Source organism: Macaca fascicularis, chromosome 1, assembly GCF_037993035.2.
Source record: "Macaca fascicularis isolate 582-1 chromosome 1, T2T-MFA8v1.1".
NCBI lineage: Eukaryota > Metazoa > Chordata > Mammalia > Primates > Cercopithecidae > Macaca > Macaca fascicularis.
Genome location: NC_088375.1, coordinates 228,602,217 through 228,619,602, shown reverse-complemented (window position 1 = coordinate 228,619,602; position 17,386 = coordinate 228,602,217). Strand labels below are relative to the sequence as shown.

The 17,386-nt window shown below is 59.0% G+C and overlaps 1 protein-coding gene across 3 annotated transcripts in view; it reads right to left on the bottom strand.

The window, feature by feature from the left end:
• Positions 1–584: 584 nt before the first annotated feature.
• Positions 585–17,386, bottom strand: part of ACOT7 (acyl-CoA thioesterase 7) — a 135,492-nt gene continuing 118,690 nt past the window's right edge. For all 3 annotated transcript variants that reach the window (XM_005544931.4, XM_065530507.1, XM_065530512.1), the window contains exons 8-9: positions 17,181–17,365; positions 585–1,008 (exon numbers count right to left, since the gene is read on the bottom strand). In XM_005544931.4, the coding sequence (XP_005544988.1) occupies positions 910–1,008; positions 17,181–17,365 (284 nt within the window). In that variant the 3' untranslated portion in view covers positions 585–909. The remainder of the gene's footprint in view (positions 1,009–17,180; positions 17,366–17,386) is intronic.

Here is a 17,386-nt window from a genome sequence, read left to right as displayed (position 1 = left end):
ATAAGCCATCCCAGCAGCCTCCTGCCTGAGTGGCTAGGGGAGTTTCCACGTCAGGCACAGGGTCCTGGTGCCAACTGGGGGGCTCCTTCACACAGGATGTTGGGGTGTCTGGGCAGTTTCTAGCAAGAGGCTGGGTCAGGTTGGGGCTCCCACATGCTGAGCCAGGCCACATTCGGCTCTTCCCACACCATCACCTCTGAGTCTTTCCAAGCAGCCCCACCCTGTTCATAGGAAAGCCACACAGGCTCAGAGCCGGCATCCTCTGCAAGCCAGTGGGGTTGTGGGGTGCTGGCACTCCCACCAGGCAGTGTGGCCCTGAGCCCACATCCTCCCAGCATCAGGGCTGCCTGTGAGGTCCAGGGAGCTGGGGTATCTGGGGCCAGGACACCAAACCAGGGCCCCATGGGAAATGGGCATTCATAGCCAGCGAGTCACCAGCTGGACACCAGTTGGTGTGGCTGTGCCTGAGGTTCTAGGGCACACACCGGTGCTGGGAGGGCTGAGACTGTCCGAGGGAGCCCCCACATCCCACACCCCCTGGGAAAGCAGCCCCCCAAGACAAATGACTACCCAGGACGCGTGGGTCCAGCCAAGCAGCAGCTTTATTAGTGGTGCTGGGTTCTTCCCACACCCTACAGCGTGCTCGGAAGCATTCCCAAGGGTTTCTGCGGAATGCCTCCCGGCGCTCGGGCCAACACTGTGTAGCATTGACACTGGAATGATATAAATAAAGCTTTGGTGTGTTGGTTTGCAGGAGAGAGTACAGGTTAACACTGTGATACGAAAACTTCAGACAATACCAGCTCTCAATGTGAATCGGGTTTTTGGCCAAGGGGGGAACTTCTAAGTGAGTGGACACTGGGCCCGTTGCCATGGCTACTCGAGGCCCCAGCGGCAGGAGGAGGGAGTCTAGGGCTGAGGCTCCGTGTGGCCCTGTCGCTTCGCCTTCATCTGCAGGTACCGCCCTTTGCCTTCCTCAAAGCGCTTCTTCTCGTCCTCGGTCTCGGGCTGTGGACCACACAGAGACAGGCAGGTTAGGGTCACTGAAGAACCAGTGCCGTGGCCTTGTGACCTCGCCTGGGGCCCCAGCCCTGGTGGGTGCAGAGTACCACGCCTCGGCTCCACTGGCCTCCTGGGACTGCCAGGTACCAGGCATGGGGCTCATGTCCCACCTTGCTGATGGGCCCACTGACTGGGCTGAATATGCTCAGCCGAGATGCTTTGAGGGTCACAGGAGCTACGGGTGGCAGAGCTCCACGGCGGGGACACTAAGGTCATGGCGGGTCAGAAGCAGTCAGTGGACCTGCTGAGCCCTGTGACACCCTCACCCCACCTTTCACAGCAGGTGAACTCCAAGCCCAGGGCCTGTTTGCTACTGGACTTTGGTGGAAAATGCACTTGGTAATGAAACACGGGAGCTGAACATAAGTGGAAAGGAAGAGGACCCCGTATTCGCTGCACTCCCAGGGAAAAGCAGCTGCACATGGCCACTGCCCCAGAGAGAAGCGGGGAAAGCCAGCTGCACACGGTCATTGCCCCAAAGAGAAGTGGGCAGACGCTGTGCTGCCTGTGGCCTTGAGAAGGCCCCAGCCCGTACTGGGAGCAATAGGTCTGCTTTGTGGGGAGGGAGCCCTGTCACCATGCTCTGGACCGTGCACTCAGGAGGCGGCACCTTGGACCCCAGGGACCCCATCTCATTGCTCTGGGGGCAGAGCCAACTGAACAGGTGGGATTTGGCCAAAGACTGGGTTCTGCCCAGGACAGTCCTGGTTCGTGCCTGCTGACCGGCTGCGATTACGAACGGCACCCCCTTTCACTCTAAGTCTTGTGGCCCCTGGGCAGGTGCCACCCCTGGAGTATTAGGTGGTCACTTCTGAGGTCCCATGTGTCTCAACGCCATGTTCTGACTGGCCCCACCCTGGCTGAGAAGTCGGGTTTCATGAGCTGTGCTAATTCCTCTGGGACATTTCATCGCGACATTTTGAGGGTGTCTGAAAGCCACAGAGATGGGGCAGTTGCCCTTCATTTCAGCCACAATGACACCAATCTGTACAGCTATTTTTGGGCCTAAGTGTTTTATAGACAAATGGTATATTGGCAAGAGAGAGCGCAGTCAGTCAGAGGATGTAATGTCAAGTTATACCAAATGCCTCCTCCCCTCAGCTCTCTCCAAAATCGGTCTCTAAATGTCACCAGGTGTAAACTGTCAAAACCTCGCCAGCCTGGAGCCAATAGAATCTTCGGGTATTTAAAGAAATAGGTGGTGCTCCTTGCAGCGGTCCTGGTCCCCCTTTGAAGAGTCTTCGGTGTACACAGGAAAACTGCTTTTCCAAGACACTTTATTGAAGAAGTCCCTCCCGCTGCTACGGTTTGATCTCTGGCTGACTTTTAAAAATAAAATTTGAGGCTATGCAATTTGACCTGAAACAGCCCAGGGAAAACGAAATGTTCTTTCTCAGTTCTAGCAGCACTTCTAAGTGGGCAAGACCCCTGAGATTCCTGGGCCTGGAGGGCACAGAGCCCAGCCCCTGCAGATGATAAGGTCCCCTGAAGACATACATGGCTACATCCTGCTGGGCACAGCTGAAGACTTCTGTGCACACTGAGGCAGAATGCGCTAGATCAGGGCTTCTGGAACTTTTAAGTGCATCTGAGTCATCTGCCAGTCTTGTAAATGCAGATTCTGATCCAGTGGGTCTGGGAGCTGAGACTCACTTCTAACAGGATCCCAGGTGACACAAGCTGTGGCCCACGGACCACACCTGTGTAGCAGGGCCCTGCCCCCTCCCCGTCTGCTCCTGCCCCAAACGGGGGACATCTGAAATGGCCAAGAATGCAAGGTCAAAGCCACCAGGATGGGATATAGGGGCCTTGTCCTCCCCTTCCCCTGTGGAATTGCTTGGTGATACGGAGGGAAGCTGCAGCTTTCTGTCCACCTGCAGCGGCCAAGGCTGAGGCTCAGCAGAGGAGCAGCTGCCCACAGCCTGGCTTCCTGCCTACCTTGATGACCCTGTAGCAGGCAGAGCAAGTGCTGTGGGGTGGGGGTGGGGTCCCAGAGCTGGGCGATGAGGCAACAGGGCCTGGTGGGGTTGGTACTGGGTTCTGCTGGCGTTGGAGTGGCTGTGGCAGCCCTGGGAGCAGGAGAGCTGGGGACGGGCAGGCTAGACCACACCCAGGCGCCTCCCAGTCTGAAAGCCTGGCCCCCTCGGCTCGGGTCCTCCCTCTAGCTGGTGGAGTATCTGCCCTCCACAGAGAGGAAAGACGGCAAAGAGCTTGGAAAGAAAAAGAATCCTTGAAAGCAGGAGAGAGAGAGCCTGGCCCAGGAGAGGCATCTGGAGTGAGAAGGGACATAGCTGGAGCCCCCGCCCAGCCCACAGGAGCCAGGTCTGGCCCGACGAGGGAACTTCCTGGGAACGTGCAGATGTGGGAGACTGGTGAGAAACTTGTTCCCCAAGTGCCTGAGTCCCCAGCCAAATGCTCTCAGGGACCAGAGGACCAGGAGTGGCCAAGGGAAGAGAGGTGGCAAATGGCTCTGTGGAGCCAATGCCACCAGCTTGGGAGCTGTTACCACAGGTGCCCTGGGGGACCGGTGGGAATGGCCCGTCCAAGGCCAGGGCCCTGGAGAGGGGCTGAGGAAGGAAGGGCTGCCAGGTCGGGAGGTGCCTGCCTCGCTGCTTGTCTGTGTCTACAGATCCTCTGGGCTCCCTCCCCAACTCCACTGGGAGTTGAAGCCTCTCTGATGGTCTGTGCCAGGCAGGTTTGAGGATCTATGCACTAAATGGCCTCTTACAATAAACAATGTACACTGGGATGAAGGTTCTGAAACGTCTCAAGTCTGTTTAACTTTTGTATTTCTCAAACTGAGCTGGCCAGGGACCCCTTTCATAAGGAACCAAGCTCTGCCCGGCCTCTGGGACGGGCTGCTTCAGGCAGAGGCTTGCCCACCCCGGGATCCGACCATGCTGTGCGCCCTTCCTGGGATGGTCTCTTCATTCTACCTGGAAACCAGCCCAGCATCCTCAACCCTGGAGCTGGGTGTGAATCCTGATTCACCACTGACTCACATCGACTCCTGTTTTGTAAAATGGGCCAATGTCCACCTCACGGCAGGGTTGTGGGGACCAAATTTCTCCCTGCAGCCATGTTCAACCAGGCATTAAAAACAACACGGTGAAAGCAGCCGGTCACAGGGAGCTGCCTATCACCCATTTATACGAGATGTCCAGGAGAGACATATACACAGAGGCAGAAAGTGGATTTGCGGTTGCCTGGGGCTGGGGGACCAGTGGCAGCTACGGAGTGGTGCTTCTTTTTGGGGTGATAAAATGTTTTGAAATAGACTGTGGGGGGGTGTCCACCTCTGTGAATAGACGAACACCTGCTGAATTGTATCCTGTAAGTGGGTGAACAGAACTGCATGTAATTACATCTCAATAAAGCTGTTAAAAGAGGAAACCTCCATAGGTGAGAGCTCTCTGTGGTGGGGGAGTGGTCAGGGCTGTCCATGCATGAGACTGGCCCCAAGCTAATAACGACACAGAAATTCTTTCTTCTCTTTACTTTTGCATAATTTGACTTTTTCTATAATTAAAAAGCTAGAAAAGCAAAAAGCTAACTAGACCTAGATCTAGGAAAACCAGCCCCTCCTTTCTTCCCCGGGCACCAATGATCTCCAGGCCCCAAAGAGACGGGGTCCTGGCTTTACAAGTGGTGGGCTGTGGGCAGAGCTGACGGAGCCATCCGGGCCGTGCACAGGTGCGATTTTCCCCACTCCCCGCCAAGAGGCGCTAAGAGCTAACTCAGGACCATGCTCGAAATGTTCTGGTCCAGTTCATAGGTGTGTGACGGGCCCTAGGCCCCACGCATGCAGCACGGCCCGAACGGCAGGGAGATCTGCATCCAAGAGCCGAGAAAACCTCCAGCACTTCAGATAGCCCAGTCCTCACCTCTGCCAGCCACACACAGCAGTGTCCCCTAACGATCTGGCCTCCATGACCACCTGGGAGTGGAATATGAGTAACTTCCCACAGCTCTCGGCATCATTACCAGAGATGTGACCACAGCCCTCCAGCCACCGAGGATGTGGGAGGACCACCCAACTCTGGGCCTGCAGAAGGCACTGCAGACGAGAGCCCTCCCGCCCCGTTGCCCCTACATGGGCTGTGCACCCAGAGCAGGGACTAGAGCGATAAGGGGATATTCTCTGCGCGACCCATGCTTAGGGTGCGGCAGGCTGTGTGTATCAGGGTCTTCCTGACAACTCCACCAAGCAGCACGGAAATGATGACTGTTCCACTTTTACCAATGAGGAAGTGAAGCAGAGAGGCTGAGTAACTTGCCCAAAGTGGCAGAGCGGGTAAGGGGAGAGCCTCCATTTAAACCTGGGCATGGAGGCCGCCCTCCAGGTCATCCTATGCTGAGGGGCTTTTAGGGGTGGGACTCGTGCATGGGAAGTGAGGAAGGTGATGGACCTGCAGGGTGTCCACGGTGAACCAGGGTCAGGGGCTTCCCTGCCTCCCCTCACCTCACCCTGGCCCTCTTGCTGAGCCTGGCCTCCCCCAGGCAGGGGCCCTGCCCTGCCCTCAGCCATATTATCCAAAACCACTGCAGCTGCTCCCACCCCCGATCAAGCATTCCCAATGCCACAGGCTGAAGGCTGTGGCTGCTCCTCTCACGAGGTCAGTTAATATGCAGCCTGAGGCGGGCACGAGCCCGTGTGCAGGTCATTCTCAGGGTCGGCTCAAGGCAGAGGGAGAAGCCGGCGCCCAGCAATGGGCCACAAGGTGGATCTGATGTGGTCCTGCTGTTTAATATTTGCAGCAAACTCATCAGCCAGGCTCTCTCTGCCCTCAGACAAAGTGAATGCTGTCTGATGATGGATGGATGTGTGGGAGCCTGAGAGCCTGTGCGGGCCCCACTGCTTTTCCCGTCTCCGGGGATGGTGCTATGTGCTGGACGTTCCAGGCTCTGAGACAGAGTCCAGACCAGCCCAGGAGCCTCAGTGTCACTGGATGAAGTGACATGCCCACCCATGAGCGCTGCCCTCCCAAGGCACGGCCTTCCTCCCTGAGTGCCTGGGGCATCCTTCCAGGGTGGAAGTTTATGAAGATGGCAGTCAAGGGCAGGGACGTCCCAGGTGCCTGAGGATCCAGGCTCACCACCCAGAGGGAGGTGGAACAAAGGGAGGCAGGGCGGTGTCTGTCCCATGGTAGGAGGTTACTGGCTCACTGCTGGTGGGCAGCCAGCCTCCCCAGGCCGTGGCTCTGCTAAATAGTTCTCCTACCCGAGTGACAAAGAGGCCACCTCGTCCCGCTGGGTGAGAAGCTGACAGAGCAAGACAGATGTCTCCAGCACAAGGCCCCACCCAGGGCCCGGCTGCTGCCTCCTCGCAGTCATCTCCCTCCATCCAGCAAAGTAAATAAATGCGTACATTGTTGGCTGCTGCTGTTTTTAATGAAGGGTTGGGGGTGGGGGGAGGAGGGGAGAACGCTCTGCGCTCTGTGGGAAGACAGATGTCTCTCTCAAGTCCCCGAGGCTGCTGGTGGGGGAAGGACTTGAGCCTCTGGGGTACTGGCCAGTGGTGCCAGCTGCCGGGCACGCACTTGTGGCCTCAGGCAGGCTCCTCCGAGCCTCTGGGGCTCCCCAAGAATATGCCAGAGAGAAAAGATGAGGTGGCAAAGGGAAGCTCAGGGCACATGACCACCGTGTATCCCGGGCACCTGCCTGATGGAAAGGATGGGGCAGCACAGCCAGGAGCAGGACTCTGAGTCCCATGGGCCCAGCTGTGTGGCCCAGGGCCAGGTTTGTTCACCTGGAAGCAGGAACTCCACAAAGTGACATGGCAAAGTGCTTCCTGTGGTGCTGGCGCACGTGAGCTCCTACCTGTGTGTGCACATGTGTCTGCGGTCCCTGGTGCATGCATGTGTGTCTGCGTGGCGGTCCTGCTGTCCTCACAAATACCTGAGGCCAAGTGCAGCCTGGGGACTACTCCAAGGACTGCCCTGCTGGTGAGTCGCTGCCCCAAAGGAGGGCTAGATGGCCTGGGGTCACCTTAAGGCAGCAGGGCCTTTAGGGTATCATGACCACCCATGGGGACAGAAGTGTGGGGAGGGTCCCAGGGTAGCAGGTTGACAGTACACTCCCTCCCTGGTGCTCAGGGAGCACCGCCTGGCACTCAGCACCAAGCCCCTGACTCCCCTGCAGCCTGGTGGCTGCCTGGGCCTGGGGTCTGCGTCTTTTTCCTCCCTCCGCTTAGTGCTTCCTGCCAACTGCTGTCTTCTGGGCTCTCTTCCACCGGAGGGGAAGCCTGTGGCTTTCAGAGCCGAATGCTGCAAACCAAATGTTTTCCACTTTGCATTTTCTGTGCTTGGAGAACACACATTTGGAACGTGGTATGGAGGACGAGTGACTAAGTTCCACCCTCGGTAAAATCAATTGCTTGTCCTTTTTGTAATTAATGAATGGTACAAAAAGCGTTTCCAGTGGTGATATAACAACTTCCTGTAAGCCTGAGGGACACAGACCTTCTTAATTAGGAAGCCATGTAGCATGCCCTCTCCCTGTTATAACAGGAGACAAGAGGGGTCTTGGGATAATCACAAAAGCAATGAAAACATCTGATTATTGAGGACACTCAGCATGGCCAGGCGAGGGGCCCTGTGCATGAAGCCAGCAACGGTGAGCTTAGCACCAGGACCACCAGCCTCACAAGCACCTGTGTCCCAGGGTCTCGCTACACCTGAGGACCTTGTCTTAGCGGAGCCTGTCTGCCATCCGCTGCGGCCTCTCCCAGCAGCTGCAGGCCTGGGTTAATTACCTCCTCCGCCACACCCACCCAGGACCGCACTAGCCTCCAGCAGAAAGCAGCCGGAAATCTCAAATAATGAGATCATCATGGAGAGTCATAAACACCCTCACCAGGGGCTCCCCTCACCCAGCAGCACCTGCTCAGACCCCAAAAGAACTGCCCCCGAGTGGGGCCAAGAAAGGAGGTATAAAGGCCAACGGGAGGCTGCTGCCAGAGGCAGGGAGATCGTCGCCACAAAGGGGAGAAGAGGCGTCGGGACTGGGGCCTGGGTGGTGGCCTCTCAGGAGCCCCTCTTGCAGGCACGGAGTGCCGCGGTCCCGGCACGCTCGGCTCCAGGCTCCTGTGCTGGGACTGTGGACATGGCAGTCCCCAGCCTACACCAATAATGATCACAGCTGCCACCTGCTGAGTGCCCACTGTGGGCCAGAAGCCACATGCTCACGGCACACCTCTGCTCTGTGAGTGCCCACTCTGTGCTATGCCCTGTGGAGCCCTTCCTGTCCTGCTGGAGGCCAGCACTGTGCCTGGACACAGCAGGGGCACAGGAGGCATTTGCTGGACGGATGGATGGATGGATGGATGGATGGATGGACGGACAGACAGACAGACGGATGGATGGATGGATGATCAAACAAATGAACATCAGATCAAACAGCCTTAATTCTAAATAGGCATGGTCTTTATGTTAACGATTCAAAACCAGTACTTCTGCTCAATCAACACTGGCATCATCTATCCCCAACAAATTCGAGGGCTCAGATCATGGAGGGTCTGAACAGGAGCCTGCAACAGTGACAAAGGTGAGATGGGAGTGTCCAGCACACCTAGGCTTGGCCATCCCCCTGGAGACGGGCCAGCTCTATGGCCATGCTGGGGACTTGCTTCTGATCCTGCACACATAGGCAGGGAGGCCTCTGCATCATTTCTACCACCATGTGGGGCCCAGGGCCTGTTTCTTCCTGCACCTTTGCTGGCAGGGCTCAGACGTGTGTCTGGCCGCAAAGGGCCTTTGCCAGGGCACTCCACGCCCCTTGCTGAGAGCGCCAAGTAGGCGGCCTCCAGCCCCCGGATACTCCAGGCATGAGCTTGCCCTGCTGAAACACTCCAAGTCCCATGGCCAGGACCTCATGTGAGCCCAACAACTCTCCCAGGCCTCCCCGATAGGCTTCTCGCTCACCTTCCGCAGCACCCTGGGTCTAGCTGGGATGCTCCCTCGATTCACTGAACCCTCTGGAAATCCCACCCACGGGCTTCTCCTGGTACAGCCACCCTCCTGGCAGTGCTCACTCTGTCCATGTCACAAATCTGACAGCAGAGGGGACAGAGAGGCCCCAAGGCTCCACCCCACACTCTGTTGTATATCCCCCAGGCCTGGCTCTGAGCAGAGCCTTCTGTAAACCTTCATGGGGAGAACATGAGCAGCTCACCGTGCCGAGGTGGGTTTTTTTTTTAACCCCCTGCAGCCCGTTAGGCTGAGGTGGCATCAGAAGAGCTGCCTACCAGTGCTGCTCAGAAGGGCCAGTGTGTGACTGTCTGGACACAGTGGATCTTTCAGAGATACGTGCAGGGCAGAAGCATGAAAGGTGGCTGGAGAAAGAGTCTGGGCTCAGGCAGAGGGAAGGCAAGAGCCAGGCTGGAGGAGAAGGCTGCATGCTCTCATCTGCGCCAACCTCCTTCTCGGTACCCAGGCCTCGGGTTCTAGGCACATGGGACTCACCAGCCACTGGATGTTCCCAAGCACTAACCAATGAGGTGACAGGAGCAGCTTCAGAATGCACGTATTTTCCCATCACAAGACTGACTCCCGCTAAAAGCAGGCAAAAGGAACAGAGAGCAGGACACTGGATTCTGAGCCTCATGAATATTCTAGTCCATGACTCACGCCTGTGGGCTGGCAGCAAGGTGGGGGCGGGAGGGGGGCAGGGCTTCCCTCACTAATGGCCAAACGCGGCAGGCGGCTCACCAAGCCCTTCCAGGAACACGCCGTCAACCTTCTGCACTCCAGTAACAGCTGAATTTCCTAAATTAGTCAGCAATTAAAAAATTATTCCAAAAGTTCAATCTTGGCCAAACAAACAAAGGAAGCAGGTGTAAGAGCCCGCACACTGGTGAGGCAGTGCCCATCCCAGGGCGAGTGCACAGAGAATGCGCGCGGCCACCGCACAGTGCTTCCGCCCACTCTTTTGCTCCTGAAATTCTCTGGGAGTAGGTGCAGCCCCTCCCTGCCTGCAGGAGCCTGTGGCAACGGGGTGTCCAGGATGTTGAGGCAGCAGAGACCCTAGGGCTCTGCCCATGACAAAGGCCCCACGTGGGGACCTCTCTCTCTGTCCTACATCCTGGGACCACACCTCTCTTCTTGTCCTGGCCCGGCCTGAACACAGTCAAGAATGACCATCTCTGCTCCTGAGGCTTCTTCGAGAGGAACGGGGCCCATGCAAGGACCCCAGGCCCCTCTGCACACCGTGCCTGGGGGTCAGGCAGGTCCTGCGGGTGGGGAGCGGCGGCCACCACCATGGAAAGCCTTGCCCCACGCTTCCTCCTAAGTGCAAACGGGCGAGGGACCGTCCAGCGACAGCATCACTGAGGCGGCTCGGAGAGGGGACTTGGGGCAACAGCCTGGCGACGGCTCAAGACAGCCACAGCCAAGAGGCATCTCCAGCCTGCCCTGTCTGCAGCCCCCACATCGGTGCGTCACAAAGCTGTGGCCCTCAGCACTGCATCGCAGACGACTTCCAGAAGGCTGCGGAGGGCCTTTCAACTGACTTCAGCCCTGGGGCCCATCCTGCCCCTCCGGCTGGACAGCAGGCCAAACAGTACCCTCCTTCCAGACGCTCTGGCCCATGCCATGCTGTCCTCTCAGCTGGCGCGGGGCTTACCGGGCCCCTGCACTCATGCAGGTGAATCAGCTGAGGCCGGGAGAAGGAGGTCATGGGGCAGCAGCAGAAGTGAGGTGGGTGTCATGTTCCAGAGCCTTCTGAAAGTTGTGTGGGTCTGTGCTGAGGCCACGCCTCACATAAGGCCCCAAGAGAGGCAAAAGGATCAAACTGGAGTGGAAAACTTTCGCACTAAAATGTGCCCTAACCCCCACACTTCACAGTGGCCTGCGGAGGTTCAGTCACCTGCCCAGCACTGGTCCTGAGATCATCTGGGGCTGAAGCAAAGGCCCTGGGCTGAGCGCAGTGGGCGTGGTGTGGGTGGGCGGTGTGGTGCGGGTGGGCAGTGCGCTGGGACTCCCAGGGTTTAGGTTCTCGCACAGCAGGGTTCTCAGGCGGGGCTCCTCCCAGGACCCCGCAGTAGGGCCTGGCTGGGAGAAGGCACAGTGGCATCGACAACGGCAGCGAGCGGCCCCCTTTCCCAGGCAGTGAGGTCCCAGATGGGCCTGTTGGCCATGCGACCCAGGACGAGTGACTCCCTGCCTGGCACCCCCTCCTGTCTGGGGACGGGAAGCAGACACACCAGCTCCCAGAGGGGCTGGCATTCCCTGAAGGCTCTGGCTTCGATGACCTCACCCAGGCACCACCCAGGAGGAAGCCTCCCCTGACCCTCCAGTCCCTTGCCCACCCAGGAGACAGGCAGCAGCCTCCGCATCCAGTTGCCCTGTCTTCCTAACCGGAAAGCAACCCTGTTGATGACGGCCTCCGGCCTGGCGGGACCCCCTCAACACGAAGCTGCCCGAGGGTCTCAGGGGCTCTTCTAGGTCGGGGCACGTCAGAGTGGACAAAGCTCAAAAGTGTGCGTTTTCCCTGTGTTCTTGGAACTCCCCTGGCTATGCATGAGGCAGCTCTAAAAGGCAAGGTAAAGATGGCCACACCTAGGCCAGGCACAGTAGCTCACACCTGAAATTCCAGCACTTTGGGAGGCCAAGGCAGGTGGATCACGAGACCAGCCTGGCCGACATGGTGAAACCCCATCTCTACCAAAAATACAAAAACTAGAAAGGAATGGTGGCAGGCGCCTGTAATCCCAGCTGCTCGGGAGGCTGAGGCAGGAGAATCGCTTGAACCCGGGAGGCAGAGGTTGCAGTGAGCCGAGATCGCGCCACTGCACTCCAGCCTGGGTGACAGAGTGAAAAAACAAAACAAAACAAAAAGATGGCCGCACCCACCTTCCTTATTGCTTCCCACTCCCATCCAAAAACATTTCAGTGGCTAAAGACTGAGGCTCGGAGTCCTGGCCTGGCCACCTCGGGAGACCCTGTGGGATGGGCTCGCTGCAGTTTGGAAGCCTGCTTTGCAAAGACCCTGCCCTGCATCATGTGGCTGCGCAGTTGGAGCCTTGGCTAATCTGGGGACACAACCCCTCCCCAGTGTGCCCGGGAAGCAGTGGGGTCATGGCGCTCACTCAGCCCTGACAGCCATGGTGTACCTGGAACAGGCTACAGGCTTGTCCCTGGTCAGGGGCCTGGGCGAGCCCCGCACCACGCCCTGTCTATACCTCCTCCTCAGGCCCAGGATAGGACCCACAAGCTCTCAGCCCTAACTCCCTGGTTCTGTGGAGGCTACAATGCCCACGCCTGCAAGAATCAGAGGCAAGTACCGCCCTCACCTGAGGTGCCAGGGACGTCCTCCGCTTCAGCAGACATACGGGCTCTGACCCTGCCGCAGGCTGAAAAACCTTCCCACATCTGTCTGCTGCCGCCTGCCTCCTGCTGTCCCTCCCCACAGGTCACTTCTCCAGCCCCTGTCCGCCCAAGGTCAGAGGGCACTGCCACCAGGTGGCCTGGCTTCACCCGCTGAGTTGGCCTCTTCTAATACAAGACAGGGAAGTGCTGGCAGCTGCCCTGAGCGGATGCAGCAGCCCCCAGCATAAAATATTCATGGCGATGCAACTCCAAGCAGAGAGGCTGCATCCGTGTCAGCCAGGCCCTGGGGAAGGGAGCTAAAAATAGACAGGAGGCTGAAGAAAGCTGACGTGGGGATGGGGGAGGCGACTGGGAGTAGGAGGAGGGGCCGCCGGGGCACATCTGGAGAGACGGAATGCACAGCAGGTTCACCGCACACAGCACACACATGCTCCCAGCCCAGAACTCGCGCTCATGTGGGCCGTCCCCAAGTGAGAGCTGCAAATCCCTCTCCGGGCAGCCTGCCCCGCCAGCGGCTATTTTTATCGACATCAACACTGACATTCGTGGGCCACAGGACACCTCAGTGAAGAATCAAAGACCATCTTTAATGAGTGAGAAATAACAGCCTAGATCAGCATGATGCGGCCACACACAGGGGATGGGTCGCCATTCCCTCCATTCAAGCCGGTGCCCTTCCCTGCCCCTTTGCAGCCCCTTCCCCCTGGGCCAGCCCTCCTCCTGTACTCTGACCCACCCCAGGGTATGGAGTTCTGGAAGGGGCAGCCCCAGGACTGCTCCCCAGCTGGCTCTAGGAAGGTCACAGTCCCGGCCCCAAAAGCCTCCGTTACCTCAGGCTGCTCTCCACACGAGGCTGGACCCCCTCGGGTTGGACTCTATAGGGAGTGGGGGATGTGAGGCACAGAGGCCTCCTCCCAGAGGGCCCACGGATCGCTGGCCCCTCACAGTCACTGCACTGGCCTCCCTGAACCAGCCGAGTGCTGGGGTCGGTGCAGGTGGTCCTGCCCCCACATCCAGTGTGCACGGCCCAGCTGGGGGCAGCCAGGAGAGGGAACCATCATTGGTGGGCAAATACCAACCACGCCCGCAGCCGCTGCCAACCTGGGAGGATGCCACCTACTATCAGCTTTGAGGGGCTGCTATTGGGAGACCCCCCAGGGCACCCCATCAACCTGTACTGAAGCCTGTTCAAAGCACAGGTGACCCAGACCCTCCTCTATTTTATGTTCATATGCGTGAGCCCCACAGACTCCCACCAGCCCTCTCTCCCCAACCCTGCCCCGTCCTAGCCAGGTGGCCTCGGGTGTGTCACTGTCCCCAAGCTCCCCCATTACAGACAGTGGCTCTGCCTTCGGCCCTCGCCGTTCCCTTCACCTGAACGGTCCCCACAAGACAGCTCCTGCCCTTCTTCCCTGACTCCAGGCCTCCACTGAGGCTTTCCTTGGGAAGGAACTTATTTAAAATTGCACCTGTCCCCCCACAGACTCCGATCCCTTCATTCCCTGCTTTCCTCTTCGTGACCCTGGACACCATTCAACTTCCTCTATCTTCACTGCTTGTTTACTCCACCCTCTGAGAGGGTGTGAGGCCCCAGGGAGAGCAGGTGAACAGCAGCAGACAACGAAGGCCCTCCATCTTCACCCACCGCAAGGGTTGGGTACTATGTCCATCACCACCGTACAGATGAGGAAACCGAGGCACATAGAAAGTGCATGCCTGGGGCCACACAGCTAGTAAGTTTAGAGCTCTGGCTGACCTGGGCAGCCGGGCGCCTGCTCCTGGACGTGTGAGCCTGACAGTCCACGCAGCGTCTGCAGTGCGGGATGCTAGGAGGGGGTCTGGAGTGGCAACGCTTCTCTAGAGCGGTTGTGGGTGCCCTTCTAAGGAAAAAATGTCTGAGAAATGCTGTAGCTCCAGGAGGGTCTGGGGAAGGGCGGCCCAGACGGGAGCAGCAGGTGCACAGGCACCGGGTGGGAGTGAGCTTGCTGCACCCACACCCAGGGCACGCAGGAGCCACCGTGCATTTCGGTGGGAGACGGAGCGACTCGGATTTTGATGACCAGTTCCCTGGGCCGCAGGGAAGGGTCAGACTGAGAGCACCAGGAACAGAGGAGGGAGCAGCTGGGGACTGAGCCGGGGTCCCATGGGAACAGTAAGAGCTGTTAGGGAGAGAGGAGCGGAGTGGCACTTGGTGGGCGTGGGCATGGGGGCAGTGGGGAGGAGCCAGCTGGGTTCCCAGACTTCCAGAGCAGCACAGAGGCGGAGAGGGATTTTTTTGCAGCGGGGAATAATGAGTTTCATTTGGGACAAACTGTATCTGAGATGCTTTCGGAAACCCTGTTGAGGGGCAGCACTGCCCAAGTCAATTTGGGAGTCAACACGACACACAGGTGATGCTCGAGGCACAGGCCATGGATCCGACCACCCCAGGAGAGAAGGGCCACAGGCTAGGACCTGTCAAAGCCAAGGGTTAGGGGACTGTGTGGTGGCCAGGGAGGCCAGAGTGTCCCTACAGACACTACAGGGTTCCCTGTCCAGGGAGCACAGCCTTCACTGAGGGCCTGGTCAGCTGTGCTACAGCCAGGGAGAGGACGGCAGACACGGCGTGTCCTTGCGTCTATCCACGCTGCCCACAGAGGGAAGACAGAGCTGGGAAAGTTCGTCCAGGAGGCAGGAAGAGGTAGAGAGCGGGGAAGGAGAGAGCTTCAGGAATGTGCCTGGGTCAGGTGGGGGATTCAGCATCAGGACAGAGAGCAGCCATGCTGAAAAGCATCACGAGAGGGGCGCCAGGTCCATCAGAATAGACCAGAGCGGGCCCGGGTGGGAGTGGAGCCCATACCTCGTGGCCGAGAAGAGCAGGCACGTTTAGAGAAGGCGTGTCCAAGGTGGAAGGAGAACCAGACACAGGGCTGAAGGTCAAGGACAGAGGAGGCCGGAGCCTCACAGCAGGGTCAGGGGCTGAGGAACGACTGCAGACCAGCCCAGGCGACATGGAGGGAGGACGCCATCCTGCCAAGGGCCGATGAGCGGCACGGTGGGCTGGGGCAAGGCAGGTAGGCTTACAAGTAAATGGGGAGGGGTGGGAGCAGATGAAGGAGAAAGGAGCAGGCAACAAAGCAAGCCCTGACAGGGCAGGAGGGTGGCAGCCTAGGGTACTTTGCCACAGAAGAGGCTGTGGGGCTGGAGGCATGGAGCAGTCCTCCCACCAGAAGGGGAGCGTGCCTCGTAAGCCCCAAGTCAGAGAGGGGCCTGGTCACGAGAGTGGCGCAAGGGTGGGTCACAGGCACTGTGTTAGTGCTGGGCTGGGGCCACCCACCACTCACTTTCCTTCCTTTCAGCCTGGCCGAGTCCTCATCCTTCAAGTCTAGGTTCACCATCAGCACCTCTACGCAGCCCACCCGACCTGGGAGAGGCAGCAAAGAGCTGGCCTGGAGTTGGCAGGGGAGGGTACTCGCTGGGTCTGACAGCTCACATACCACGCCTGGCGCTGCCACCATGGGCCCTGGTGAGGCATGACCTCCTCCACTCCAGGAAGGGGCAGGGCTGGGAGAGGGGCTTGGAGGGGCCTCAGCCTCGACTGGGAAACAAGGCAGCTGGGGCCACTGGGCAGCCTTCCTCAGCCACGCGGGGAAGCGACGGGCCATGCTCCAGCCTCGGGAGGAATGGGTTTTCAATGCTTGTTTGCTCCAGAGGATTTCAATGAACTCTCCTCTCTGGGAGGCTGAGCAGCAAATGCTCGCAGGTCTGCATGGGGAGCAGACGCCGCGGGGACAGGGGCCTTGAGAACCTCTGGAATCAGGGTCAGCCTCGCAGGGCTGTGGTGCCTGCCTGGCCACTTCCATGAGAGCGCCAGCTCCCAACAGGCCTGCGGGCACCCCCCACCCCCCAGCTGCTCTGCTCCCCGGAGGGGCAGGAAGCTCCTACGGCTCTGCTTTCCTCTTGCTCCCCTCAGTGACAGACACAAGAGCTAGTTCAAAGAGAAATCAGGACCAGCCCAAAGGCTACAGAGCCCCTGGGGTTGGCCAGGATGGGGAACCTCTGTTCTTATGACACAGACAGGGAAGCTGCCTCTGGGCTGCATAAACCCTTCCAACGTCTGTGACCCACAGAGTCCACGCCAGGCGAAGAACTACCAGTTCTCAAACATGGTGGAGCTCAGAGGATGTGGAAACCTCGGGGCAGCCCCCCTGAGCAAGTGTGTGTGGCCCGGCACACACCCACCCCACCCACCCCACCTGAGGAGGAGAAAGGCCAAGGCGCTGGGACCCTCGGCCCAGAGCCCACCAGCCTGGCTTGGTCTCACCGGGCAGGACCTGCGGGCCAGGGCCACCTGGAGGGAGCCCACCCCTCCAGCTTCCCAGCAGGCCCTTCGGCAGGGGATGGGGGACCCATGGCGCGGTCCTCATTCCCCTCCAGTATTCGTACACCATGCTAGTGAACCCCAAGGCGCCACACTCAGAGGCGACCTGGACGCCCAGGCAGCAGTCATGCTAAGGCACTCGTAAAGGGGTCTGCTCTTTTGTCCTGTCTGCCCAGCCCCACCCCACGGGCCCTGGGAGTACAGCCCAAAGGCCTCCCCGCTGGTTATGAGGCGTTCCTTCTCAAGGCCTCACTGGATCAGTCCCGCAGCCCGAGGTCACGGGTCCAGGCAGTGGCCAGGCCCAGCCCCACTCTGACCCCTACTGACAAGACAGGACTCATGCAGGCACAGATTCCCCCTGGAGGCCCAAGCACAGGAACCCTAGGGCTGCCTGGCAGGGAGGGGCCACCATTCCAAGGACGTGCACTCACCACGAGCTGGGGCACGGGCAGTGACCTGCCCTCCTGGCTCAGCGACACATAGGTGAAGAAGGCACTGGCAGCCCGGTAGCGCTTCTGAGAGCTGTCCACAACAGGGTCGGCGTCCACCAAGACCTCGATCTCCATGGACTTATTGCTCGTGAAGGTCATGCGTCCCGAGATGGTGATGACGCAGCCTGTGAAGAAGACAGGGCAGA